Source organism: Musa acuminata, chromosome BXJ2-5 (assembly GCF_036884655.1).
Source record: "Musa acuminata AAA Group cultivar baxijiao chromosome BXJ2-5, Cavendish_Baxijiao_AAA, whole genome shotgun sequence".
In the NCBI taxonomy this organism is placed as follows: Eukaryota; Viridiplantae; Streptophyta; class Magnoliopsida; order Zingiberales; family Musaceae; genus Musa; species Musa acuminata.
The window spans coordinates 5,404,093-5,431,565 of NC_088342.1; the positions used below are offsets into that span (position 1 = coordinate 5,404,093).

At 41.3% G+C, this 27,473-nt stretch overlaps 3 protein-coding genes and 1 pseudogene across 4 annotated transcripts; 3 read left to right on the forward strand and 1 right to left on the reverse strand.

Annotated features, from left to right (window-relative positions):
- The first annotated feature begins 208 nt into the window (after positions 1 to 208).
- Positions 209 to 7,600, forward strand: LOC103984193 (probable apyrase 2). 2 transcript variants are annotated; one of them, XM_018826312.2, is made up of 10 exons: positions 638 to 775; positions 1,208 to 1,318; positions 2,429 to 2,557; positions 2,656 to 2,712; positions 2,793 to 2,885; positions 5,102 to 5,307; positions 5,529 to 5,617; positions 6,533 to 6,750; positions 6,864 to 7,053; positions 7,138 to 7,600. In XM_018826312.2, exons 2-10 carry the CDS (start codon positions 1,280 to 1,282, stop codon positions 7,248 to 7,250), a joined length of 1,134 nt encoding a protein of 377 aa, XP_018681857.2. In that variant the 5' UTR covers positions 638 to 775; positions 1,208 to 1,279; the 3' UTR covers positions 7,251 to 7,600. The 2 variants fall into 2 exon arrangements, with proteins under 2 accessions (XP_009399920.2, XP_018681857.2); XM_009401645.3 differs by lacking the exon at positions 1,208 to 1,318 and having other exon boundaries at positions 209 to 775.
- Positions 7,601 to 7,903: 303 nt separating this feature from the next.
- Positions 7,904 to 9,495, reverse strand: LOC103984194 (NAC domain-containing protein 68). Its single transcript, XM_009401647.3, has 3 exons — positions 9,188 to 9,495; positions 8,791 to 9,071; positions 7,904 to 8,712 (listed from the first exon to the last, which is right to left on the reverse strand). The coding sequence occupies exons 1-3, from the start codon at positions 9,372 to 9,374 to the stop codon at positions 8,242 to 8,244; spliced, it is 939 nt and encodes a 312-aa protein (XP_009399922.2). The 5' UTR covers positions 9,375 to 9,495; the 3' UTR covers positions 7,904 to 8,241.
- Positions 9,496 to 15,016: 5,521 nt separating this feature from the next.
- LOC103984195 (NAC domain-containing protein 87) lies at positions 15,017 to 16,744 on the forward strand. The gene is made up of 3 exons (XM_009401648.3): positions 15,017 to 15,331; positions 15,446 to 15,726; positions 15,803 to 16,744. The coding sequence occupies exons 1-3, from the start codon at positions 15,145 to 15,147 to the stop codon at positions 16,394 to 16,396; spliced, it is 1,062 nt and encodes a 353-aa protein (XP_009399923.2). The 5' UTR covers positions 15,017 to 15,144; the 3' UTR covers positions 16,397 to 16,744.
- Positions 16,745 to 21,028: 4,284 nt separating this feature from the next.
- LOC103984196 (thioredoxin-like 1-2, chloroplastic) lies at positions 21,029 to 22,605 on the forward strand (annotated as a pseudogene).
- Positions 22,606 to 27,473: the final 4,868 nt, after the last annotated feature.

Genomic DNA, 27,473 nt, shown 5'->3' on the forward strand with positions numbered 1-27,473 from the left:
TCGGGGGCAATTCGGTCGGTCGTTCGCTAATCCGACGGCCACCAACGCCTGTTCTCATCACGTCAGCCATACGCGTAAGCCCCACGCGTGGGTCATAAATATTTCCGCAGAGACTCACTTAACTTTACATATCACTGGGTCCCACACATTTCTTGCCCATACAAAGTATTATGAGTCTTAACCAACGGCACTCTCCTCTGCTCCTTGCTTTCCTCGGTTGCCATCGAGAAGGGGGAAAGAGGGCGATTGATCTCCTCGTCGTTTCGAAGATTTCTTCTCTCTTTCTCGATCGCTTCCCCTTGTTCCGTTGATTCATCTCTAGAGAAAGCTGGAGCCGCGGCAGGAGACCCCGCTAAAGCCGCCAGCCCCGGCGCCGTCCAATGGTCAGATACGGTACCGGTCGCCGTCTGCGGCGGAACTCTCCCCCGTCCCCTCCGACACTGGTTTCGATGCCAGGATGAGGCGGGTGCGCCAGGAGTCCCTCCCCGACCGGATCCACCGCTTCCGCGGCGTCATCCTCGTCTTCTCCGTTCCTCTTCTGCTTGTTTCCTTCGTTCTGTTCCTCATGCCCCGCGCCCCCTCCCCCATTGTCTCCTCCGGGCGGAAGACGGCTCCAGGTGGAGGTGGCGTCGGTAGCGGCGGCGGGGAGTTGGGATCGAAGAGCTATGCTGTTATCTTCGACGCGGGGAGTTCGGGGAGTAGGGTTCACGTGTACTGCTTTGACGTGAATCTTGATCTGCTGAGTATCGGCAAGGAAATCGAGCTCTTCGAACAGGTATGGATATGACTGGAGCCATTATTTGATTCCAGTAATTTCCTGGTATTTAGTTTATAAATCTGAGCAATAGGTTATGGAATTATCATCATTTAGCTTCTTCTTGTACTGAAACTTACTATTTTGATCTGAAACCAAAAGCAAGTCGGCATCACATTGTTTGCGTTATTATGCTGTGGATAGATTCTGATGATTGGTTATTCTGAAGACAGGGAAAAATTATCTTATCATAAACAAATTCTCCATTAGTTTCATAAAATTCACATTCCATGAATAAGGATGCATCTAATTTTGTAGTATAGTAAGTTAAGAGGTGTCTTCTTTATGAGATTGCAATGCATATTTCTGACTTGAGATTTTATGTAGGTTGATGTTGTGGTGAATAATGTTTCAATTAGTAGTATTGGAGTAACCGAATATTTTCCTTTTTAGGTTATGGAATTTCAGTACCATCATAAACCCTCAACCAGCGCCATGGATGAGTGACAAGCAATAAATGTAACTATGCCTATTCCATCTGCTGCCTTCTGTCACTTGGTTCAGGTGGGAATCCTCCTAGACACAAACAGGTTTAATGAGAGAGATGATCCCTGTATGATGTCCAAACTGGAAACTTAAATCCTAAACCAAAAGTTTCTTCAATTTGACCCTGAGTCTAAAAATGTAAATTGTTGTGATCAAATTTTCCCCCGGTCATTTAAGTCTACCTGTTGTCTGCTCATCAACGTGGTTGTAAACGTCCTCATCAATATTCATTTTTAACTTAGTAGAAAATTGGCCCATTAATATACTTGCCATGCTAAGAGCATAAATTAGTAGAATCCCAAAGAATTTTAATTGAAAAGTAAGCCAATTTTCCTGACTAGGAAGAACAAAGATTTTTAAATCTGTTTTCAGTGCATTACAGGAGAAACAGGGACTTGGATAATCATCATCAAATTCTTTATATATTAGAATGCTTGTTTTAAGATGACTTAGTTGGGTTTAAACTTGTATAAACCAAGTTTTATTATGGACCACCTTGATGGTGAAACTTTTTCTATATTTGTGGTGTATATGGATAAACCATCATTCTCTGTTTGATCTGAATCTTCTATTAGTGCAGGAGATGATTATTCTAAGAATGACGAGTAAATGTCTATAGTATATGACACATATTTTCATCTGAACTATAACATCACTCATTAGAATGGTGCCTGACAGTATCTAATCACAAGTTTGATATAGGGTAAAATATAAGCGTAAAGTTTAAGTTCTAAAACTAGCAATTTTCTAAAAGTTGATTATATTTCACCTCATCCATTAAATTTGCACCGTGTAATCATATATGCAAATGAACTAAAATAGTCTAAATAAAGAATTATGAGAAGAATGACATGAGCCCATATCACCTAATAAATTTGTCATGGATGGTATATAAATAGTTCCTCTTTTGCATCTAAAAATTAACATTGATCTTTTACATTATAAAGGTAGTTACTGAAAATTTGCAACCTTTTATTTTCCAAATATGTGACAATGTTCTTGTATGTTCTGAATACGCAAGGAATTAGTCCTTTAAAAAGTTAATTAGCCATTAAAGAAGCTATATTTTTCTTATTCACGGACTGAGGAATTTGGGTATCTTCTCATTTCTGTTTGTCATGCATGCAGCGAACACCAGGCTTGAGCTTCTATGCCAAGAATCCTCAGGAGGCCGCAAATTCACTTGTTCCTTTATTAGAGAAAGCTGAAAGTGTTATTCCAGTAGAGTTGCGACGAACAACACCTGTCAGAGTTGGGGTAAACCATATTGAGGCTATTGGAGCCTACAGAACAATTGTAATATGAACTGCACACATACTCTTGTTCATGGCTGTCTACATATGATGCTTATGCAGGCTACAGCAGGTTTGAGAGCTTTAGGAGCTGTAACAGCTGAACAAATTCTGCAAGCGGTGAGGTTCTTGTAAGAGACATTTTAGCTCTTGCTTCTACTTGTATTTTTGTTTTTCCATGTCAACCTTATCTTCTGCAGGTTAGAGATCTCCTGCGGCAGAAGAGCTCACTAAAGTTCCAGTCAGATTGGGTGACTGTTCTAGATGGAACTCAGGAAGGTGCCTTTCAGTGGGTATATACTTGAACTTATGCTTTATGGTCTGTATATTTATGTGGAATTACCTAATTTTATTGCCTCATATATAATTATTAAAGATGAAAATGTTGACTGCTCAGTCAAATTGGTGTCAACAGGGAAAAAAAGTCCATCACTAAAACTTTTCTTTGCTGCCTTTTACTTCTTGCGTGCTAAATGCAATAATTTACTCTTATTGGCTGCAAACATGATGAGGCCTAATTGTCCGGCAACAAGTTTATTCTTGCTAAATTATGGCAAGCCAAAACTTTGTTTCTGTTCTAACTATACCAGTACTTCCTGTTGAAATTGGTGTTGTATAACTATGGAAAATCTAAAATGCATGCTCAGGCCTTGCACATTTTATCATGGCAAAGTGAACAAAAAGAACTTTCTAACTCATGATGAACTATGATTTATTGAACTCCTAATCATAATTCTACTTCACTCTTAGATTGTGCAATTACACATACCTCAGATATCTTGCAAGTTGATGAGCTATCCTAGAAATAATGTTGATTAATCAAATGTTCAATGATTTAATATGTCTATAAGACGAAAGTCAGTTCATCAAACTGAATTGAGATAAAAGATACATATCTTCCTTCTGTAGTACACATATTTGTTGGAAAAATCTTAGGGTTGACCTATCCATAATCTTCCATGCATAAAATTGTGAAACTTTGCAAAATAACAGTGAAATAGCAACAAACTAATGGAACTCATGAAACACAATTTTACATCACTCAGATGGATCTTCTTTATCTACAAGAGTACACAGGAAGATGGATCTTTATGGCTGTTGTTGCCAGACCATAGATACTTAAATGCTTGTCTTTAGTTACTAGCCAACCTATCAATCAAAAGAACTCTAAATCATCCAGCTGAGATCCATCTAACCTTCATCACTTTGAAAGACACTCCAAGAAATCATGAGATGAAAATAAAACTTTCATTCGTAGTATGTGGGGGCAGGCCTGCAAATGGAATGAACATAGCCCTTTCTGATATGACATCTAATACAACTTAAGCAAGATATGGATTATTTTGATCCAAGAATTGTTACAACAATTCTTTTAGTTTTTCATTTTTAGTGTCATATTCCGACAGCCATATGTTGGGGCCTACCATGAATGACGGCTTTAAGAATTTTGAACTATGCTCATCTTTGGACCATTGATATTTCAATAGTTATCAGTGGAAATTTGGACTTAGTAATAAGTAAACTAGGCATATTGAAAGCTTTCTGAGAAAGGGTTGTAGCATACTTTTGACATAGTGATACAGAATGCACATTGGACCTTTGTGCTGTTTTGGCTAATATTGGCCTAATTTTCTACCGCCTTAGTCTTATTCATGGGTGTTATGTCCCGACAGCGCAAGGTTGTCCACATGGATTCTTGGGCAAAGAGGCCGGAGGAGTAAGGTTGGGCCGGGGGGTTGGCTCTCGAGTGTCTGTCGCATTTTTGTGGCCGACCCGAGGTGGAGCTTGATTAGCTTCGTCCACACCGAGATCCTGCACGACTGGTCGACGTCGGGAGGGGGATTCTCGACTCGACCCCTCAAATGTTTAAGTTAGCACATGGTCTTAGTAGCGAAAAAGATTCCCCCCTTTTCCTCAGGCCAGGGTATCAGTATTTATACTTGTGGCGACAACTCTGTTGTACGCGGGTCGTTAATGGCACCGATGCTTCATCCGGTGCAACTATGCAAGGGGTCGGCCCGTATGCTCTTGACGACGTGTCCAGTCCCTCGTTGTGCGGCGTTGACCTGTGCGACTCCGGGCGGCACGGAGTCGGCTGTACGTCGTCTGTCGAGCTGGCTGTGCTTTCTCCGGACACTCGCCAGGCACATCCCCCACATCGGCTCCTTGGTGGCTGCCAGCTATCAGTGCATGGGTGGCGTCGGAATATTCCCTATCAGTGGGGTAGTAAAGAACTCTAAAATCAAGCTAGTGATACATTCTCACGTCCTGAGTCGAAAATATATATATATATATATATATATATATATATATATATATATATATAATTTTACTCCTCTCAATGTTCTTTTGTCTTTAATTTGTGTTTTACTTTTCCAGATTTTATTTATTTCCTACTATCTCAATTGCTGCTCACCATCTGAATATCAAGATAATGGTTTTTGGTTGACGGGTCATTCTTATTTTAATGTCTTATGCTTATTTTCTCATGAAAACTATTCATGTATAGGTCACTATTAATTATCTCTTGGGGAAACTAGGAAAGTCGTACTGGGACACAGTCGGAGTTGTTGATCTAGGGGGTGGATCTGTTCAAATGGCTTATGCTATTTCAGAAAATGATGCTGCAAATGCTCCAAAAATCTCAAATGAAGAACATTCTTATGTGCAACAGCTATTTCTAAAAGGAACAAGCTATCACCTTTATGTCCACAGGTGACATTTTTTGTCCAACTGTGAGGACATCTTCTAGTTCTTTTTGGAGTTAGACTGTTATATGGTAAATCATCTTTTGGGTAAGGTTCATAAATGTTGTATTGTTTTTCAAGATTCATATGCTGGCTGTTCTTGTGGTCAATTTAGGAGTTAATCATAAAGCAGACTAGCATTTTCCAGTGTTCCAAAATGTGCACCTGATTGACTTACTGCCTTTGTAGTTACTTGCACTATGGTCTGCTAGCCGTTCGTGCAGAAATACTGAAGGCTGCTGATGGTAATAGTAAATGTATTTTGGATGGTTATAATGGTATGTTTGAGAGTACTCTTCCCATGCTCAATCCTTCCTAGTATATCCATAATTCTTTTGTAATGTTCTTGACTTAATGCAGTCATTTATTTCACATTTTTGTTGGATGTCTTCCTATAGGAAGTTTATGTACACATCCCAAGAAAACTAGAGAATAAAAAAAAATGTTTTGCATTTTCAGATGGTCCTCTAAATTGTCTGCCATCTTTTATTCAGGTGTTGCCTATTGCTTTTTGTTTATAATTTCCACACACTTCATTCCACAGTTGATCTGAACCATTTCCATCTCTCAGTTGTCTGATGACCATCTCTCTTATAACCATGAAAATAGCCAAGAGAAAGTAATACCATTTAGATTTGTTCATTGCATGCCATAAAGAAGAAACTATTAATGCTTGGAGACCCCTATTAGAATCCATGAATTTATATGTTTAGTACCGTGCAAGCAGCAGTAGAAACTAGTGTTCATTGGATAATAAATATATTTGGTGACAACTTTTAGCGTTTCATTCATCAACATGTTAAATATTTTTAATCCTTTGCAGTTATTTCTGCATTACAACAGCAACCAATCAGAATTATCTGTCTAAAATATAGACAACCGAGAGAGCTGCAGTGATCTTGTTAATCTATTTTCTTTGCATCTGATACTGGTCATAAAAGTTTCTCATAATTACTTTCTCAGTCTTATGTTTAGTGCATAATTTTGAATCTACATGTCAATATTTATTTACATCATGAGGCCCTTGCCAATGGGGGTTCGAGAGAATTAAAACACACAACCTTATCTATCCAAGAGGGGAAACTGTTTTTGTTATTTAAACCCTGGTCACTTGGACCACCATTTATTTGCTTTTGCCATTTAAATGGGAATATATCAATTTTAATATATGTATGTTTTTGTTTTTGTGTAAGGATCATATAAATATGGGGAGAAGGAATACAAAGCTGTTGCTTCACCTTCTGGTGCTAGTTATTCCAAGTGCAGGAGTGACACTATTAAAGCTCTCAAAGTTGATGAACCAACGTGTACCCACATGAAGTGTACATTTGGTGGTGTCTGGAACGGCGGAGGTGGAGATGGGCAGCGAAATCTCTTTGTAGCATCCTTTTTCTTTGATAGAGCTGTTGAGGTATTGCCGTTTTTGGTTCCTTCTGCCTGGTTCACTGTTTTGTCCTTTCAACCAATATTTTCATTTGTGCATATTGCTTCTGTGTCTAACTGTAATTGTATGTGTCACCTCAGGCTGGTTTTGTAGATCACAAGGTGCCAGTTGCCAAGGTCAAACCAGCAGAGTTCAAGGTTGTTGCAAAGCGTGCTTGCAAACTAAATGTGGAGAAAGCAAAAGCCACCTATCCTCGTGTCCAAGACGACAATCTTCCTTACCTGTGCATGGATCTTGTATACCAGTTCACATTGCTGGTCGATGGATTTGGTGCGTTGAAACTAATGATGCTGTTGTTTAATGTTGTGTCACTTCCAGCAATCTTACTTACCTTTCTTTTGTGATCTGACACAGGTCTGGACCCATACCAAGAGATCACTCTGGTAAAGAAGGTGAAGTATGGTGATGCATTTGTTGAGGCAGCATGGCCTCTGGGTAGTGCCATCGAAGTTGCATCAACACCATAGATAGAGTCCCTTGTACATGGTCCACCAACTGCTTCGATGATTCGGATATTCTGCTCCAGTTTTGGAGCCCCAGCAAATCTGATTAACCTCAGGTTCATTGCTACTCCTGCTGCTTTGCTTTGGGATTAAGGGCAACTGAGGGAGCATTCTCCATCGCAATTTTGCCTAGAATTTGATTGCTCTTCAATTAGTAAACCACAGAGGGAGGGAGGACTGCAATTTACAGGTACTTGCACTGACCATTCATTTTACATTTTGTATTCGGTGCTGAGATGAGATTGCCATTTTGTGATTCAGACCTTATCAGAAGTACATAATGTCCTATTGGTTTCTACCCAATATCTTGCATATATCTGTTGTATTGTCTCTTGTGCATGTATGTGAGTGCCATACTTCACCTGACATTTGGTGCATCATAAGTTTCAATCCTTGTCATTTTTTTCGTTGTAATTTGTGAAGTTTATTTCAGTGTGATGCAAATTAAAACAAAATTACTCCAAATCTCTACTAGGTAACTTAACAAACTCCAAATTCTCATTCATGGGGGAGAACAGTCATTTCCAAAACAAAAATCTTTTATTAGGGATATAATAATCTTCAAGCTACGCGTTCTCCTAGAGAGCATTTATACAATGAGTTAGTTCTGGAGGCAATTGTCTTTGATTAAGCATTCTATATAAATGAAACAATTTAACTTATACACTGTTGATAACACTAAACCAAAGTTAAACTTTGTAATGTTATCAACTCTTTTAGCAGCAAGTAAAACACATTCTATGACCAGGCTGATGTTGCATGTTCACCAGCCTTTTTTTTCCTCCTACTGATACACTTCTAAAATGAGAAGAATACAAACAAACAAATGAATCTGATGCTACTGCCATGTTACAACTTGAAGTTGTTATCTCAAGGTGCTTTGAGCCCCAAGTGCTTGAGAGTTCCGACTACTATATTAACACATACACACACGGTCTTGTTGATTTGGCCCTCTTTAGCTCCAAAATGGTGGCATGTTGATTTGGCTCTGATTGAGATAAGGAGAACCTAATATTGAACTGTAGTAATCCTGGTCTGAAATATCAGCAACTGATGTGGTAGGTCCAATTGCTGCCAAAGCACCCTGGAACTCATCCAGATTCAAGTCCGTGAACCAATCATCAGCCTCTTCTTTCATTCCTTCCACAATTTGAAAGTTGCTACTAACAGTGGCGGCTCTCCCATGATGAAGTCCTACAGAAGCCTGAGATGGGTTGCTTCCGGGTTGACACGGATCGCCGAATTCGAGCGACGCATCGTGTTCTATATCTGATTCTGTAGTCCAGAGACTATCTGACCTCGTGTCATCAGTAGCCACGAAGGAGTCCATTGTTCTCCCAAAGGATGCTGCCACCGCTTTCTTCTGCTGCGTCTTCTCCCAGTTGTTCTTCTTGTTGTACAAGCGGCAGAGCACCCAATCATCCAGCTGCAGTACAGGAAATCCGATCAATTAGGGCCTGCCAGAGATCGAGAAAGTAGTACTTGCGTGAGTCTGAGACAATACCCTTCTGCTGCCCTTCTTGTTCGCTGATCGATCGGTGTCGGCGAGTCGGTACTCATGCATGATCCAATCGGTCTTGACTCCTTTGGGCGCCTTCCCTTGGTAGAACACCAGAGCTTTCTTGATCCCGAGAGGCCGACTGCCCGGCGGCGAGACGGGCTTATCGGCCCCTGTTGCTTTCCAGTACCCTCTTCCGGCTGTCCTGTTCGGCCTCGAGCCGTTCGGGTACTTCCGATCCCTCGGCGTAAAAAAGTACCATTCCCTCTGCCCGAACAACGCCATCTCTGCACAATTCAGAACACCAGAAGGTGATTCGAGATGCATGGAAGGTGTTTGATGCATTAAAATCCAGATCGACGTTTGCATCCTAACTGTTCGATCTGATGTGATGATAACCTACCTGGAAGGTCCCAGGGGTCGTACTTGTAGAGATCGACCTCGCGGATGATCGGCACGGGGAGGCGCTGGCCGGCGGCCCTGCGGCAGAGGTAGTGGACGACGAGCTCCTCGTCGGTGGGATGGAACCGGAACCCCGGCGGCAGGTTCAGCTCGGCCTCCGCGTCTCTTTCTCTGCCCATCACGCCCATGTCTCCGGCCGCAGCTCTTATGGATCCAACACCTGTATCGTCCGCCCCGATCCCTGAAGAAGCTTTTGCTTGCTCGATTTAGGCGTTGATTTAGGTCGACACGGTATTTAAATACGTGAGGGTGTTTGGATGCGCACGAGCCCAACATGTTGGACTCGTCTCTTGGAATTTGTGCAGGGCGGACGCATGTCGAGAGAGGAGATGGCGAGGGTGGTGCGAGGAAGGTTCGTGGCGCCAAATGGGTGGGAAGTCGGTTGGGGCAGAACGGTGTGGTCAAAGCCATGGACTCGGCCGATGGAGATGTCGATGGAATATCCGGGTTCAAAACACCGGCATCGACATGTCGTTGCTACCATGATGACGTCATTGGGTATGCTTCCCCCTCTCTGTTTTGCACGTGCTGGGTTTGCAATAGCCGTCTTGCCACCGCAAATGGCGGCGGCCGCCGACGCATGCGGCTGTCGAATTACTTATATAAATATATATATATATAATATCAGGAGCTAATGATATAGAATTTTAAAGGGCTAATTTATGGGAAAAGCTACTGATTTTTCTCGACTAGTGTTTTTTTCTTTTTTTTTGTTAGTGTCTCACTATCTATCAATTTCAAATTTATATCCTTGGTCGGACATTTCAAATCAGTTCAATTATAACATCTTAAAATACGATAAAATACAATATAAATTATTATTTTTATCATTTATGATGTTTCAAAATTATATTTTGATTGATTTAAAAAATAAAAAAAAAATTTAAAATGTATGCCTGTTATAGTTTTTAGATATAAATTAACTTATCATCTTTGATGGAGCTTCAAATATGTATTATTATTGGTTTGAGAGTAAGGATATTAGAAAAAAAAAACTTGTCTTATATGCTAATTATAGTATTTTTATTAGTTATAATTTTTTAAGGAAAATCACCTTACAAAAAAATAATAATAAATAAAATGGATGATCTTTTCAAAAAGAATACCTAATTTTAAATCAACTGAATTTTCAAAAAGAAAAAATCATGCTTTTTTTGACTTCCTTGAAAAAGATACCGCTTGTTCTTATCCAGACAGCTAAGAGGAACTTGGGACATGGAACAGTAAGCATCAGCAATGCTGAATGCATCCTGTGATGTCACTGCTTATGGTTTTGTGTGCATCCAAGATGCTGGTGTTTCGAAGGAAATAGGCCCTGCATGCCACCTGTCACTCTCTGGATTCTTCCATCGCTTTGACCACCGGAGAGCCGCGATGGTCTCAGTCAAAGGGTTCAGCCGCTGGTGCGTCTGAAAAGTCCTCCTTCACAGGTCCAAGCCCTCGATCGGAATTGGCATCACCCACCCGTGGGCGGAGGCTGCTATCCCTACCTCGACTGTTCTTTAGCAGGTGAGGGTGATGTCTATGAATTCCTGCATGTGTGAGTTGACAGTTAAAAATACATCAAGGAAAGGTGAGATATAATCAACGAATTGACTCGTTCAACTCAGGTTTGCTATCTTTTGTCATCGGTTTTCCTATGAGCAACAGTTCGAGGTCCAACATAGAAACTCATCCCCAATTTGGCCTACTTGAACTCGAAGTCCAACCCACATTCTAGTTCTGTCTTAATCCAATCCAAAGCTTAAACTAAACTTATCGAAGAGATGATGAGGGGACTGATAAGGTGGTTTCTATATATTTCTTACTCAAATTAACTCTCTAATCGTAATTAGCATCTGCTAATTAGAGTTCCATAGACAGATGCTAAAATTCCAAGGATGTGAAAATGCTGCATTGCTTGAGTAAATACATCTTCTCGCTTGATCTCGATCAGCAACACTGAAGAACAGCAAATGCAAGCAGTGCCGGCTCTCCAGAACCTCAGACAAAACGTATATCACTGGAACTCTTGATCAGCTGAGACCTGAAGAGTTGGGATTTGGCTATCCATAACCTCATACACGACGTATATCACAGGAACTATTGATCAGCTGAGACCTGAAGAGTTCAGATTTGAGAGCCAACAAACGTTCCATCTCGATCCGGTACTCGTTTAAACCAGCACGTTTATAACGCCGGTCAAGCTGCAGCTGAGTCCAAGGACAACAGTTAATTAGAAGATGAGTAGTTGAGCTGCTCGAGCTCGTACACGCTTGCAGCGGACACCGTTCCTTTCGCCATTGATGTCTCGAGGACATGGGTGTCTGCTCGACTTGGACAAAGAAGACGCATCCGTCCAAGTGCAGTAGTTACTCCAATTTGACCTAATAATGTCTCTTGCTGCATCTCTCACGGGAGATGTATACCAACCATAACCTATGTGGAACAGATATTAAGTTACAGCATTGAATGCCTCCATCTTGGTCCAGGTGTCATTGTTCTTGGTCGACAACGAAAGCTTCATCTGTTGCTTCCATCTTAGCCCTATCAACAAGCGTTGCTATCTTGGCTGAAATGTGGAGTACCTACTTGATAGGGCGTATTTTGGCCTACGTGAACCATCGACAGACGCTGCAGACCGACGTAATACCGTACGCCTCTAGAAGCGCGGGGTGCTCGTCACGTCAAGCTCCAACGGTGCGACTGTGCAGCCTGACCATCCTAAGAGCTGGGGGCGATACCGTCTAACGTTAGGGCAGTGTCGTCTGACGCCGCTCAAGCACCCTTGAAGACGTTATCTCGTTAGAGAAGTTGTTCCGCTCCCAGAGTCAACGATCATGCTGGACCAGGGCCCGACCAATTCCCGCACGCAGGTATAAATACTCCCGAAGAGATCTAGAAAAAGGGGGAGGAGGAAGAAAAGAGAAAAAACCAATCTATCTTGCTCGTCGGAGGGGCCAAAGTTCGGACACACCCGACGAAGGCCTTTTTGCAAGGAGGTGGTCGTCATCAAGCCGCAGGCACCTTCACCCCGAAGTCGTCTCCCAATATGCAGAGGAGGGCGACCCAGTAGCTCGGATCCGACAGGTGCCAGTCTCGTCTCCCGTTCCAAAGAGGAGCCTGCGTGGTAAGAAAGGTCGCCATCTATCCAAGAGACGAGCGAACACATCTTCCCACAAACGAAGCTCGAGGTCGACGGACCTTGGAAAGTCAACCCTCGTATTCCCACCAGAAGTTTTCGACGTCGGCACGTGGGCCTAATCGTGCTGACTCATCAGTCACAATACCTTTGTTAACTAACACTACTCATGTTCACGGTGCCTAACATTCTTGTCTAAAATCATTTACAATCTCTTGGGATAGAGTAGTGTGATTCGAACCACATAAACTCACAATATTCTTCCCTCTCCCTGTAATCTCCCTGCTCTTTCTCTCACACGATCGACATCCTTGAATCCTAGTAAGTCGCAGGAAGCAAGATTTAACACTAGGCATTTAAGATCATACGTGGGATAGTATGGGCATCTCAAATTTATTGAAGATCATGATGCCAACTAGCACAGATTCATATGCAAGAGACAGCTATTGCAGTCTTCCGAAGCAACACAACCTTGCCCTCCATATTGAGTAGGAAGAGATCAACCCAAGAAGATGGTTTCCTTGAAGGCATAGAGATGATGATAAGGCCTCACTGTTAAGCTGTGTATTGATGTGACTGTTTCGAGTTGAAGGCCATGCGTACAATCACATCAGACAAAAAACTATGCACCAATGATTGGTGCAGTTGACGATGCCTATGAAGCCAAACGTATTGTAATTCCTTGTTGTCCGGACATCATCACTTGTGACTCCACATGTGAGGCTCCATTATTTAGTATTGGAGTGGCTCTACAGCCTCTTGTCACCACGATGAGGTCTGTATCCCACAAGTAATCGGTACATCTCATGGGCATTGGGCAGAATGGGTTTAGGGCACGAAGACGCACGTGCCCGAGACTTGGCCGGCACCCCCGTGACTCGCGGTTCGCCATGTGTCATTCCAGTATTGCACTCCAAGATTCAATTAAAATATAATAATAATAATAAATAAATAAATAAATAAATAAATAAATAAATAATAATAATCCACTCGTATATTTGGCCACACCACAAAGTCTCCCACATCATTACGGTATTAAAGGAATTAATTACCATCATTAACGAGCACTTGTCAGCGAAAGCTTCTTTTCGACTCTAATCGCTAGTCTAATCCGAATCTTCTCGTCTAAACCGGTCCCCGCCATGTGGAGCTCCAGCTTGCAAGTCCACGTCATGCCGAGCATCTCGCAAGGATACCATCGCCGCCGCCGCCACGCGCCGCCATTTGCTCATCGATTCCGATCGAGGGGTACTGCTAATCTCGTTTTCTAATCAAGCTTATACTGCAGCCTCTCTGTAACGGTTGTTGATGTCACATTACCGATGCACAGCAACACTGAGGTCTCAATTTAAAAAGAGGAAGACGAAGCAGTCTCGACATAATTTGGATCGGCTAATCCGTGTCATGCATTTAAACTTGGACCTGGCTCGCCGTTGACTAACTAATCATTGTAGAATTAGAGGTGATGATGAAGTCAACACCTAACATCGAGTTATTTAGCCAATTTGCTCTCTTCTTCTTCTTCTTCTTCTTCTTCTCTCTTCTCTCTGGCCATCTCATATGGTTGCCTTCAGGATTAGCTTCCCCCGCACTGCACATGGATATATACTTAAAGGTGTTGTGGAAGTTAATCTCAGCCCGTTGCCTTGCAAGTAAATCTATACCGATCATAAGCTTAACTAATAAGGAGCCACGTCGGAGGCGAGGCGTGCGATCGATTGACCTGTTGCTGCTGCTGCAACGCGACTTATAATATATGTGGATCCTACTCCCTTCCAGCTCAGCATGGGCCCCACGCCATTATCTAAAGCATTTCTTTACAGAGATGTGAAAGCTTGCTGGCTTTGATGATCTCCTGCAGTTGGTCTCTTCTTCAGTCAAATTACTTTTATTGCTATTTATTTTCACTTTTGTTCTGGATATCCTTTGAAGATTACATGACCATATGAAATGAATTAACTTGGATCGATCGCCTCCGTCTTCTAATTTTCTCTCGCGATGAAAAGAAAAAAGGGAAATCCAACATTATTATTTTTTGCTTTTAGCTTTTACCGGAGGAGAGGTAGAATGATTGAGGTGTTCAGCCATGTGCCATCAATATCATCTTTATCTCGAGTATCATCAAATGTGGAGCAGTCCTACTCTGAGCAAACACCTTGTTACCTCATCTTCTCCAAGATTCCAGTGGTCGGGTTCAGCTGCATGTAGCCATGAGGTGTTTCCACCTTATCTTCAACCCCACCTAATTCATCCCCCTCCTCTTCGACCAGTTGTCACGCTGCATCGCCGTCGTTGCATTCACGAGATGAGTGGCACAAACACTGGTCCACACAGCACAGGAACAGCTCCTAGGTGCAGAGGGGGGCTTGTTTGTCAGCTAGCAGCAGATTCCTAGAAACCACACCACATGCACAAATAACAGTCGAAGATAAAGGTATGAAAAGGTTGGAGGGGGAGAGGAAGACCACGACAAACTCGGTGTATTTTTAATGGGGAAAAGAATAATATGGGCAAGGAAGCCTATAACAGCAGCATTTAAGAATTGGATGGACCCCTTCCCATTGAGGCTTCTCTTGGAAGTGCCTTGAGCTGCACGGATCTCGGGCCTTGATATCCTCCTCCTATTTAAACCCTCCCCTCCGCGCCCCCCATTCCATTCTTTTCTTTCTTAAATCCACCTTGAATTCACAGCAATTTGGGTGTTTTCTCCCTTTGTTTCCTTCCTTCTCCTTGGGTCTCCAACCTTGTCTGATTTCTCTTTGCTCGGAGGTGCAACCATGGCTGATGTCCCGGTGCTGGACAAGGGGGACGACTGCATGGACTTGCCCCCTGGCTTCAGATTCCACCCCATGGATGAAGAGATCATCACTCACTACCTCTCGCGAAAGATCATCAACCATGGATTCACTGCAAGAGCAATAGGAGAGGTGGACTTGAACAGGTGCGAGCCATGGGATCTTCCAAGTAAGCTGCTTCTTCTTCATGTCACGGATTAATTCGTTCCCATGCCTTCTCTCCTGTTTTTGATCTCTTGGCTGAACTTTGTGCGCGTGGGTGTGCTGCTTAATTTTGTGTCAGGCAAGGCTAAGATGGGAGAGAAGGACATGTACTTCTTCTGCCAGCGGGACAGGAAGTACCCGACTGGCATGAGGACCAACAGGGCTACCGAATCTGGCTACTGGAAAGCCACCGGAAAAGATAAGGAGATTTATAGGGGAAAGGGAGTGCTGGTTGGCATGAAGAAGACCCTTGTTTTCTACAAAGGAAGAGCTCCCAAAGGGCAGAAGACTAACTGGGTGATGCATGAATTCCGGCTCGAAGGCAAATACTCTCTCCCAAATCTCCCAAAATCTGCAAAGGTAAACTTCCGTCTTCTGTCATATTCTTCTCTTGCTCGTTCCACATCTAAAAGAAATCAGATTTGTATTATTGCAGGATGAATGGGTCGTGTGTAGGGTCTTCCACAAGAGCATAGGACCGAAGAAAAGCCCACCACCTGGCACGGAAAGGATCAACTCTTATGCTGATGATCTTTTGGACTCCGGCACCTTGCCTCCCCTAATGGATCCCCCTCACATGGAATACACGATGGGGCCTGGTTCCAGCTTCACCAACAATGATCAGATCTTTGACTTCAAAGCCCTTCCTCCCAGCTTCACCGCCATGATGGCCATGGAGAATCAACAGGTCATGAACCACCACCAGATGATCTCAAATCCACTTCCTCACAACCCGGCTTTATACGCTCAACCCCCTCGGCAAAGCGCCTACTACTCGCTCCTGGGTTCCGCGAATCCCGGCTACTTGCACCATGACGAAGCAACGATGGGGGCTTTCGCTACTACGGACAACGATGCACCATCCGCCATAAGGAAGCACTGCAAGGTGGAGCAGTACTCGAACCAATCCATGGGATGTCCCTCGCAGGACACCGGACTGAGCACTGACCACAACACCGAGATCTCGTCCGTCGTGTCCAAGCACTACGTCGACGACTTCGACGACCCCTGGACAAACTACGGATTCTGAGCCATTCCCGGAAGGCGCCCCCTGGTAATATACGCGCGCTAGCAGCACCATTTTTAGGATCCATTGATTTGCCCAAGGCCACTCATGTCTTATTTGTCAGAGAGTGCAGGCCTTGTCCTTAGATTTCCTCACTGTACATAGAGTTCCGGTTGTCCATTATACGCGCAGATCAAAGTCTTCTATGTTCATAGAACGAACGGAGAAGAAGGTGTGAGCACTGATGTCGGGGTTTGATTCTTTGGTTGTGTTAGTATGTGATTGTAACTAGTAGGATTTGTGTCTCTAATGAATTGACCTGGTGTAGTACATATATATATATATTATTGTTCTTGGTTTCTGTCTCTCCAACTCCAGCTTTTCCATAGATATAGTTCCGATCCATATCTTCATCTTCTGGGCTTGGATCGTAGTGGCTGGACACATTGCAGGATTCAAAGGGGGTGTAAGAAAGAAGAAGAAGGTTTGTTAGAAGGGGGGGAAAGAAGAAACGCTTTAAAGTCGGGTTAAAGGTGAGGAGAGATGGATGGAGATGCAAGTGGAGGTGTTATATTCTTGTGAGTTGCTTCCGCCAATAATAGCTTGCTTTCCATTCAAAGCAAAGCGTTTCTGGTCATCTCAAAGACCTCAAATCCCCCCCACCTTTCATGCATCAAACTACGGAGGAAGAAAGAAGTGGGAATATTCCTCCTCGGCCACCCTTCTCCTCACCTCTGTATGCATTAACTGTATACGGCTGCACTCCCCTTACAAAGACATACTTCATCCGAGTGAATGTATGCAACTCGAAATAAATTCTTTAGATCAATCAATTCACTAGCATACTATGAGTTGTCGTGGATGGATCAACCAAGTGTGGATGCTGACATGCATAGCATATGTACAATATGCTGATACATTACGTATACGCATCGTATGCTCAGAAACTTTCCCCACTCAAGTACCCTCACAAGGAGCTTCTTCATAATCCAAGCAGTAGACACAACCATATATATGTCATGGTTACATCAGTCTTGCACAGTATAGGTTACATCTTAAGCATAACTTGCATCTGAAATGTATCTGTAACAAGCTACTTTCTCGTTTCTTCTTTTAAGAAGACTTGAACCTCATTGAATGCGAGTTTCTCTGGCAAAACAAGAGATTTTGTCTGTTTTCCTTTTCCTCTTTAATGTTATAATGGTAAGTAATATGAGGTTTTTCTTCAAACTTAGCTTCGTTGCCCAGATTTCTTCTACCGAAGAGTATGTTATCCAGAAGGAATCCAAAGAAGAAATTGATAAAGAAAGGCTGCTAAACATGGGACGAGAGAAGGATGGGAAGGACTTGCCACATTTCTCTGATAGCAGAAAGCGATGTGGATAGAATGGGGCCAAAAGAAAGATCCCATCTTTCTAGTTGAGATGAGGATGCACCCCCATCATATATGCTTCGCTCACATGAGACACAGTCTTCTCCTCATGATTTCTAGCCTCTCATTAGTTTAATCCAGTCTTAAAGCCATGAGTGATGTGCGACTTCCCCCACCTTTGACACAAAGCAGCCACGAGGATTAGCTTCGAGCGTAGGGGGGGTGGCCTCGTTGATGCATCCATCACAGTGGCATGACATCACCGACCCCTAGTTGATAAGGTTTGGTAACTGGAGGTCTTTAAACATGCCTTTAACCTACCTACCCTCTCTCTCTCTCTCTTCTCTCTCTCTCTCTCTCTCTCTCTCTCTCTCTCTCACACCTTTTTCACTTTCAATGCGTGTGTCATTGTGAAGACTCTCGGAAACACTTCTAGAACGTTGCAACATAGTATATTTAATTACCAGCTTTGTGGATGCCTCGTTTGATCTGCAAGTGTCATCAGGATTTAGTCCTAAGATATGGTTGTGAGAACAGCTGGTGTGAGAAGCATTCTTCTCATGCACTGAGAATTTCTAGAATCCACTAAATTTTCCTTTTCCCTATAGATCAGAGTATTGTAATTTCGATAATTCAAGTATTATATTATCTCTATTTCTTTATCAGGTGTTACGAGGCTCCCGTGAATACAAGATGAGAAAATAAGACGAAAAGAAGAGTAAAAAAAAAAAATGTTAGCATGTGATTCCACTTAGTATAATTTTCCAATTAGATGATATGAAACCGATTCAATATAGTCAAGCAGCTTTCAATTGGGTAGAGGGACCAAATGAAGTTGATTACAAATGTCAGGTGGTGATGATGCGCCCACACCACCTGAATCACTCCCATTAGAAAGGCCAGTGGAAGTAGTTTTCCATCATACATTAAACATATGTAGGTGATGGGGACTGTCTACCTTTCCCGAGAAAGCTGAAAGCTTGAGGCTTTCTTTCCGGCCTCCATCCCCTAAACATTGTCGCATTAATCACATTGGATTCTGGACAGGTATTACTGGCATGTAAAGGCTTTCCACCTTTTGGACATATTTCCTAACTCTTCTTTCATCGAGTTGGGAAAGCCATGACTCGATGGATAGGAAGATTTTGATTCGGAGCAATAACAAGTTGACAGCATGTTTGGAGGGTTCTGTCTCCATCGAGTCAAGTCTAACTAAGAAGGGTTAATGGATGAGTTGAAATGACTTATAAGACAAAGAGAGGTTTGTTTTTTCTTTATTGACTAAAAACGATTAGCCCATAGTCATTTTATATTGTTTTTCCCGATAATTTTGGTAAATTATATTTGAATCGCATGCAAGAACAAACATACTTGTTGGATGAATCCACAAGTGTTTTGGGACTCTTTTAATAAATAAGATTTTATGTAAGAAAAGAACAAGTGAAAGACAAAAGAGAACCATCGATTGCTTATAAAAATGGGAGTTTAATAGAGTTATCTTATCAATTCCATTACAACATAATACCTTAATTATTGAATCTCACACAAAGTCAAAATAAAGACCTAATATGGTTGACATTCTCTCACCATCGCTTGGTCCATAGAAAGCCACGACTCGCCCAATAAGAGGAGCAGCATTTTGTTCACGTGCGACTCTGCAGCACACTCGACCTTCCCAACCACTCCACGATATGACACAGCAGTGAGATGAATTTTGTCCCAGAAAGAATAACTCAGATAAACGAAAAAAAAAAAGAAGGAAAAAGATTAATAATGTTCTTTCAATTCCTTTAATACACATTTTTTTTTAATTAAGGAAGACCTCTCTCTAATCAGTTAATAATTATATTAGTTAATTAAAAATGGGATCATTGTCATGGCTAAAGCTGGGCAGGCCAATTGATTTGCTGCACCAGCAAAACTGTTCTCAGTACTTCGCTACTAAGGAACTGAAACATCCATCTACACTGTGATGATGGTTTGGAAGCAATCAAAAGAAGACCGGAAGAATGGGACAGATTCTCTCTCTCTCTCTCTCTCTCTCTCTGACCCTGGAAGTTTGCCCAACCACTCCTATCTATCTATCTATCTATCTATCTATCTATCTATCTATCAGAGACTGCACTCAGTGTGATGACAAGGAAAGGCTGTGAAAAGAATGGCTGTATTATCCCACCATTAGTTTTTTGGGGCAATGTAGCATTATTAGTCCCTTCCTTTACCATAAAATAGGATGAGCCATGCTGACTGACACCCCATCAGCTCCAGTAAATGGTGGTTGACATAAGGATCAGTGAGTGAGTGGATAGCAGGTCAGGCATGCTGTTGTAGTCAAATTAATGCACTTGTACTTGCTCCCCTTCGCCATGAGATGAAGAAGCATCTCCCTAAAAGCCATTTGCATCAGGATTCGTGAAGTCCACCTGGCTAATTTAAGATGACCCATTGGATTCACATGTTGGGTCTCGATCAGAGCTTATATGGGCTGCATCTTTCGATCCGGTTTAACCCTTCTTCGGATCCGGCCCATCATTAACGCGTGCTACTTTTTCTCTATGGAGCCATCCGAATGATTTGGACGGATGCGGTGACCCTATGCGTGTGAAGCTCCGGTAACATATGCTCCTCTTCTAAAGCGCCCACATTGTGCCATATGATTCTGACCGTACACGGCGCAAGATCGACGGTTCAGATCGTATGGTTGTCTTCTTTTAGGTTGGTGAGGGAAACGTCTCTCTTACCCATCGACACGCTGGCCACCTTATCCACAGGTCAAAAAGTGCGCCGCGGTGGGTCCCGCCTGGGACCTGTGGATTGTGCTTTTGGGTGTGGGATTGGGGCCCCGCTTCGTGGTTCTCGAAGGCCATTATCCGAAAGATATCCACCCGAAAAATCTTTCGGATACCCACCGTCCATTTTGGGTATCGTGGTCCCGCTGATGTTCATAAACGGTCAGGATTTACGATGAGAAACTAAATGGACGGAACGGTGAGGTCCAAAACGGGCGCGTTTCTTTATCCTTTTGCAACCAACCGGTTTCTATTTGCCACGCCTTTTCGATTCCTTCCGTCTTCCCTCGATTCCCTCCAGAATCTTTCGGACTGGCCTCTCTAATTTGCTCTAGGCTTTGCGATCTGGATCGAAAAAGGTTGCATCTTTGGAGTCCATGGCTGAAGTTTTGCCCGGAAGGAGTCTCCTTTCGCCATTTGGCGGCCACGATTCCTTGATGCTTTCTTTGCAGAGGAGGAACCCTTCTCTTGTGGCGTTCCGCCGCGGTGCCTCGCGGAAGATCGACCCGTTGAGGCCTTCTTCTTCTTCTTCTTCTTCTTCTTCAAAGAGTAGTAGTTTCCATGGCAGAGAGTTGGTTACTGGGGCGCCGAGAGGGAGGCCCGTGATGGGTTACCTCCCTTTGATCCCCGTACAGGTGCGTAGAAGCTTAAAATCCCGATCTTTCCCCCTTTTATTCTGATTAATGGGTAAATATTTGATAATTTATTATATAAATTAGGTATCTTTTTCGTTTCAAGTTCATTCTTGAAGTTCCCCTTTTTAGTTTCGGGCTTGTTTTTGCAGGTGAAAATTGTCTTTTTCCCATTGATCTTATGCGAATCCTAAAAATTTGTGGTTTTCCTTTGTTTCCCCCCCTTCTCTCCTTGGCGTTCTTTCTCAATAGTCAAAATATTTCTGATTATAGGTTAGCTTATGCATGGGAATAATTGGTCTTTTTCGCATCTTCTGCAGAACCTAAAAAGCCGTGATTGTTGTGTAGATTTCTGGTTAGTTTGAACTTTCTAGTGATCCCGTTTTCGGGTGACACTGCAAATGACTCTTCCCATTGGGAAATCTTTGAAATGGTGGGACAAGGCTCTCCAGCCCAACATGAAGGTGATTGAGTCGGCACAGGATCTCCATGACTCCTTGTTGAACGCAGGTGACAAGCTCGTCATTGTAGATTTCTTCTCCCCTGGATGTGGAGGCTGCAGGGTCCTCTACCCAAAGGTATGATTTTTCAAAGGATTCGAATGTGAAAAAAAAAGAAGTGATATTGTTGTTTAATTCTTGAACAGTTTTGGTAAAAACAAATCCCTCTGTCTTGTGTGCAGATCTGCCAGTTTGCAGTGATGAACCGTGGTGTTCTATTTCTTCGAATAAATCATGAGAAGCACAAGTCCATGTGTTATAGCTTGAACGTTCATGTCCTCCCCTTTTCTAGGTTTTACCGAGGAGCGCATGGTCGCCTGTGCAGCTTCAGCTGCACCAATGCAACTGTAAGATTCAGAAACCCTTCTTTTCTCCATTTTTGCTTATGAATCTTTGAATTGTTATTGTTTTAGGCTTTTCTTTTTCTCTACCGATGACCAATTCCTAGGTGTAAATTCTTAACTTCTTTAGTGCTTGGATTGCGGCTTTGATACCATTGCTGATTTGAACTTTACTAATGCATCATTCAGATCCATAAATTCAAAGATGCATTGGCCAATCGGAGCTTCTAGCTTTGGCTGCAAACGAGGATCTCTCCTTCGATTACACCAGAAAACCTGTTCTTGCTCCAATTCTTGATGATGTGGCAGACAGAGCTCCCGCCAGCCCAATACTTACTATCCCTGCAGCTCCTTACAGGCTCATCCAGGATTCTGAGGACAAGGCCTTGGTCACAGCTGGGGGATGAAGAGATGGACAATGAAGTCCCATCTCCAACTATATATCAACCTACATTGTTCTCCAAACTGCCCTGTGTAGTAGTTGTACACCCTTGTTGGTGTCTCTTCTGTGGATATGTAGCACAGATGCAGCATACGCAGGCTCATGCCTTTTTTGTTTGAGCCTGATGAGTGGTTTATATTTTGGTTACCTTTTGATACTCTCTCTTGTTCTCGTGAAGTTTGTCAGGAGATGTGGTTACTGTGAACTGCCATCCTAATGAATTATTGTGTGTTCAAGTGGCCGAAGGAAAGCTTATCTATCCATGGAGATGCAGCTTCTTTTACTGTACTTGTTGCTTAAGAGTAAACAAAGATTCCCAAAACCTCAGGTAATAGATAATCTGTGAAGAGTGGAAACTGTGGAATCGATCACAGAAGATGTCATGGAGGCTGTTTCTTCTGGTAAGAAACAGTGGCTGAACGAGTTCTTTAGGAAGCCAACATCTTGTTCATCTCCAATCCATTCCTATCTCGTGAGAGCATGGCTCACCAGTCGAAAGGATGAGGGAGAGGTTAACCACCTCAAGGAAGAGACCAGTTTTGACGAACAAGAGATGATCAGAAAGCGCGAGACGTTCTTGGAGATAGATCAATCAAAAGTTTATGGATGGGAGGGACCAGAAAAATAAAATGATAACAAAATTCTTATTTGATGTCTCCATATTTTCTACAGTCAGGAATTGGTGGCCTATAATGATGTGAGAGTCAAAAGATCATGACATCTTTGATTTACGAGCATGGGTGTAGGTATCAGTGGAATTTGACTCGAAGAAGATGGTAGGAGATATAGCATATGCAACAGGTCGTGAGGTTGATTTTTGTAACATGGAATCAACCGAGAGAATTACCTCAAGGATACACTCTTCCGAAAGAGGTACCTAATCATGCTTGATGATATTTGGAATGAAGATATGGACTTTTGGAATGATCTAAAGCTTATGTTGGGAGGTGGAGCAAGGGGAAGCAGAATGGTAGTGAGATGTGGATGGCTATAAGAGTATATAATATGTAGGATTAAAATATGAAATGAATGAGAATATGTAGAAAATACAAAAGCTCTCTACGTGCTATATAGCAAGCAATAGATAAGTTCACTAGGCATCAACATGCACAGACAAGATGAAGTTTTAAAATTTTTAATATGAATTCAAAACTATTAATGAAATATTCTAATTTTATCATTGGTTTTTTTTTTTTTAAATTTTTCTATTGTAAACTTAATCAAATCTTATGGTAAAAACTTAAAAGATTAAATAGTGGTAGAAAAAAATTTGTGAAGTTTATCTCCAACATTTGATATGATTTCTATTATTATAAACAAAACTAAAAATACAAATATATTATTTGTTGATGAATTAATAGACTCGCTTTTAGCTCATGAGCAAAAAGTGAATCAATCTTAAACTTCATAATATGTTATTTAAATGAAGATAGATCAAAAGAAATACTAAGATAAAAATTCAAAAATCAAAAGAGAGAGATCAAAATGATAAAAGTCAATGATATAGTATTGAAGGCAGAAGACAATACCAATCAAATGAGAGTCAAAGAAACTCTAATGAAAGTAACAAAGAAATTCATTAATATTTTTATTCTAAAAGAATTAGATATATTGAAAAGGATTGCTGCTAAAAAATAAAAATTCAAATGTTGCTCTCTACTTTCACTATAAAAAATATAGTCATCGTGAAAAAAATTATTAGAATAAAAATTAAGCAAATTATTATGAAATAATAATAGTGAAAAAAGGATAATTTTTTTATGACATTTGATAAAGAATATTCTAGACATGTTTCATCTCCGGATAATGAATAATAATCATATGATAAGGGACAAAAGTTTATTTTAAAATATTGATGGTTTAATTAGATCTTCTGTTTAGATGAGAAATGATAATAAAGTTCAAGTGAAAGGAAAAAAAATAATTGCTTTAAACACCAAACCTGCTAAAAACAATTATCGATGAAGTGATGTTTATTTCAAGTTTAAAACAAACTCTCAATAGTATATAATAACTGATGATAAAATAATATTATGATTTTATTTATGAAAATTTTTGATTTATGAAAAAATAAAGAATCAATAACAACTATAAGGATGACAAAAAAAAAATATTTTTGTTATTATTTTTAAATTATTTATATGAATCACATTATGATATAAAAGATATGGTTATCTGAATTATGATGAACTAAAAATATTAAATTAGAAGAATACAATAGTTGATTTATCTAAAATTAAAAATAAAAATACTATTTATGAATCTTATATTTTTAGAAAATAATATAGAAAAGATTTTTCAAACTATTCTTGGAGAGCAAAAAACAAAAAAGATTGAAACTTGTACATATAAATATTTATGTACCTATGTACACTATCTTACATGATGAAAATAAATATTTTTTTATTATTTACAGATAATTATTTAAGAATGTGTGAATATATTTTTTGAAAAACTTCGGTTTTTCTTCCTTTTTCTTCCTTTTACCCTTAGTGTTTACCTTATGTTTGAAATAACTATTTTTCTACCTTTTCATGACTTACAGGAGATTTTATAAGATTTTTTCTTATATATATATATATATATGTATATTCTTGGAAAACAGAGTATATTAATTATTCTGATGCCATTTTAAAAAGATTTGTTTTCATAGATGCTACTGCATGAGTTTGATTTATCTGTAGCTCTGACAACCAACATGCAATTTCAATCAAATAGTGATGATGGCTACTAACATTTCTTCTGCTACAATTTGTAGATTGACGTAGAGAACAAGATGGTGACCTGTGAAGATGAAAGGAATAGCAGACTGGAGGTAGCATGCTATATAGTACAGTAGCATAAGGAATGGAAACATTACTAGCAGTGATTTTTTCCTGATAAATAAAGACTGCAGGGATGAGATCAACCAGGAGGAGGAATTTACACCAATTCAAGACCATGATGTAACGATGTAAAGCATGTTTGCTGATAGAAGAGTAAGGAGAAGCAGCTCGCGGATGTGGCAGAGAATTATGCTCGGAGAGATTTGGAACTCAGAAATCCTATTCGTTTTTTCCTTTGCACTTGTGTGCTTAGGTCGTGCCTTCTACTTGCGACTTCCTGCTTGAACTTGTGAACGAAAGGGAAGGGATCAAAAGCCAAAGTATATTGTGGCCTCACAAATATAGAGTGAGGCCAATGTTCGGAAATGATTCATGCCGTTCTGCATCTCATACTTCGTTCGAACTGCGGTGGACCGGAAGAGAGAGAGAGAGAGAGAGAGAGAGAGAGATGGATGGAAGACGGCAAGGAAAAAAGAGCCCCTGCTTTGAAATAGAATATATACTTCCTTCTTCGAACTGCTGCCGGTCTTTCCAACTGGGCTATGTGAGTTCATGTGCAGTCTCTCTCCAACACGGAGGAGGAGGGCTTTCTGATGTTTGACAACGCTCATCCCAATACCACTTTTCTTGAGCTTTCAGCAAATGGAGCGCAGGCAAAGGAACATCTTCAGCATGAGATACCCAGCTTCCACTCTACGGACACGGGACGAAGGAATAAGAGGAATCCAAGTCACTTGTTGTGGATGGAATGCACCGACTATACAGTAGCAGAATTGTTCCGTGGAGATTGAATAGCAGTAGATAAGAACAGGGAGATGGATTTGAGAATAGTTGCTTGGAATTCTCATCATCAAAGTTTTATTCCATGGCATGGGAACAAAACCTTTTTACAAGATAGGATTCTGCTTCCTGTTGAGTTCCTGAGCTTTGAATAGCAATGTTTAATGAAACAACTTCGATCTTCAATCAACATGTCACCCTCTGATTCGAGTAGTGAAAGCCTGAAAGCATCTATTTGTTTACTGACCACAAGTCATGGAAGTTAAGCAAGTAGAATAGTCCAAGTTGATAGTGGTTCTCACGGTCATACCTCGGCAAAAGGGAAGAGAATAATATAACATGGTGACAGAAAAAAGAGTCTCAAAGTTTACGTGATCTGATCAAAGTTTGTGATCTGTGCTTCCCAGTAAGAAGATAACATCTTTTAGAAAGATAATCACATCTTTTACTTGAAATGAAACACTTCTTGACTGGCAATGAAAGAAGAACTGCGCAGATGGATTAGCTCCAATTAAGCTTGTCGTTTAGCCACACGAGCCTTTCTTCTATCGTCTCTAGATCCTGAAATTGAGGTAAGGAGACATGTTCTTAACTCGGTGACGAATTTTGCGTCCAGGAATCAATCCCCAATGGAGATGGCTTAAGGAGTACTAACAGTGTAGAAGTCGCTCAAGTCAAAATGACGAGGCCATAGCCATGTGCATGGAGCATCAGAAAGAGATAATATATTACCCTACCGGAGAGCTTCACGCGCAAACCAAATCCCTGTAAAGCTACCCTCTCTACTTATTATGAACTCCCAAACTGAGATATGCTATTTAATTGGTGACTGTAGCAGCAAACCGTGATGGCAACTTAAAATAAAGCTGGCCTAGCATGGATGTCAGGGTTCAGAGTCAGTGTGGCTGAAAACTCCCATCACTCACCTTTAAGAAACTAAAGAAAAAAGTTCATTCAATCCTATCAAATGGCAGAAGAATCACAGCAACAATCAAGATATCCACTGTGCTTTTGCCCTCTAGGGTTTGCTGTCTTCTGGTTTTATATGCAGAGGATAAGATACACTGAACTCGGAGAAGCAGCAAAGGAGCTCCAGCCACCGTTCCCTTTCACTTTAAATCCTGTATCTGCTCTGTCCATTTACTCCAGGGAGAATCTACCACTGACTTCCTTCAATGTGTGTGTGTGTCATCTCTTGCAGTGAGTTACAAGTTACAAGAACCTTGCTCGACTTGCACCTCGAAGTTGGTTCGAGCTAAGCAGTAGGTCAAAGTCAAGATAGTAATAAGAAAGTGTTAGCAGAGCAAGGCAAAGAAAAAGAATATGTTACTGTGTAGCTCAGTTTCGGTTAGCTGTTAATATACTATTCCTCCACCGGTCCATTTGAGCATCTTTTGAGGGTTTCTTTTAATCCTCTTCT

Excerpts from the sequence above, each read along its gene's own strand:
- LOC103984193 (XM_009401645.3), top strand. The coding sequence starts at position 458 with ATGAGGCGGGTGCGCCAGGAGTCCCTCCCCGACCGGATCCACCGCTTC. Across the intron at positions 5,308-5,528 it reads TATCACCTTTATGTCCACAG|TTACTTGCACTATGGTCTGC; the intron begins GTGACATTTTTT and ends CTGCCTTTGTAG. Across the intron at positions 7,054-7,137 it reads ATTGCTGGTCGATGGATTTG|GTCTGGACCCATACCAAGAG; the intron begins GTGCGTTGAAAC and ends GATCTGACACAG.
- LOC103984194 (XM_009401647.3), bottom strand. The coding sequence starts at position 9,374 with ATGGGCGTGATGGGCAGAGAAAGAGACGCGGAGGCCGAGCTGAACCTG. Across the intron at positions 9,072-9,187 it reads CGACCCCTGGGACCTTCCAG|AGATGGCGTTGTTCGGGCAG; the intron begins GTAGGTTATCAT and ends TGAATTGTGCAG. Across the intron at positions 8,713-8,790 it reads ACAAGAAGGGCAGCAGAAGG|CTGGATGATTGGGTGCTCTG; the intron begins GTATTGTCTCAG and ends CCTGTACTGCAG.
- LOC103984195 (XM_009401648.3), top strand. The coding sequence starts at position 15,145 with ATGGCTGATGTCCCGGTGCTGGACAAGGGGGACGACTGCATGGACTTG. Across the intron at positions 15,332-15,445 it reads CGAGCCATGGGATCTTCCAA|GCAAGGCTAAGATGGGAGAG; the intron begins GTAAGCTGCTTC and ends ATTTTGTGTCAG. Across the intron at positions 15,727-15,802 it reads ATCTCCCAAAATCTGCAAAG|GATGAATGGGTCGTGTGTAG; the intron begins GTAAACTTCCGT and ends GTATTATTGCAG.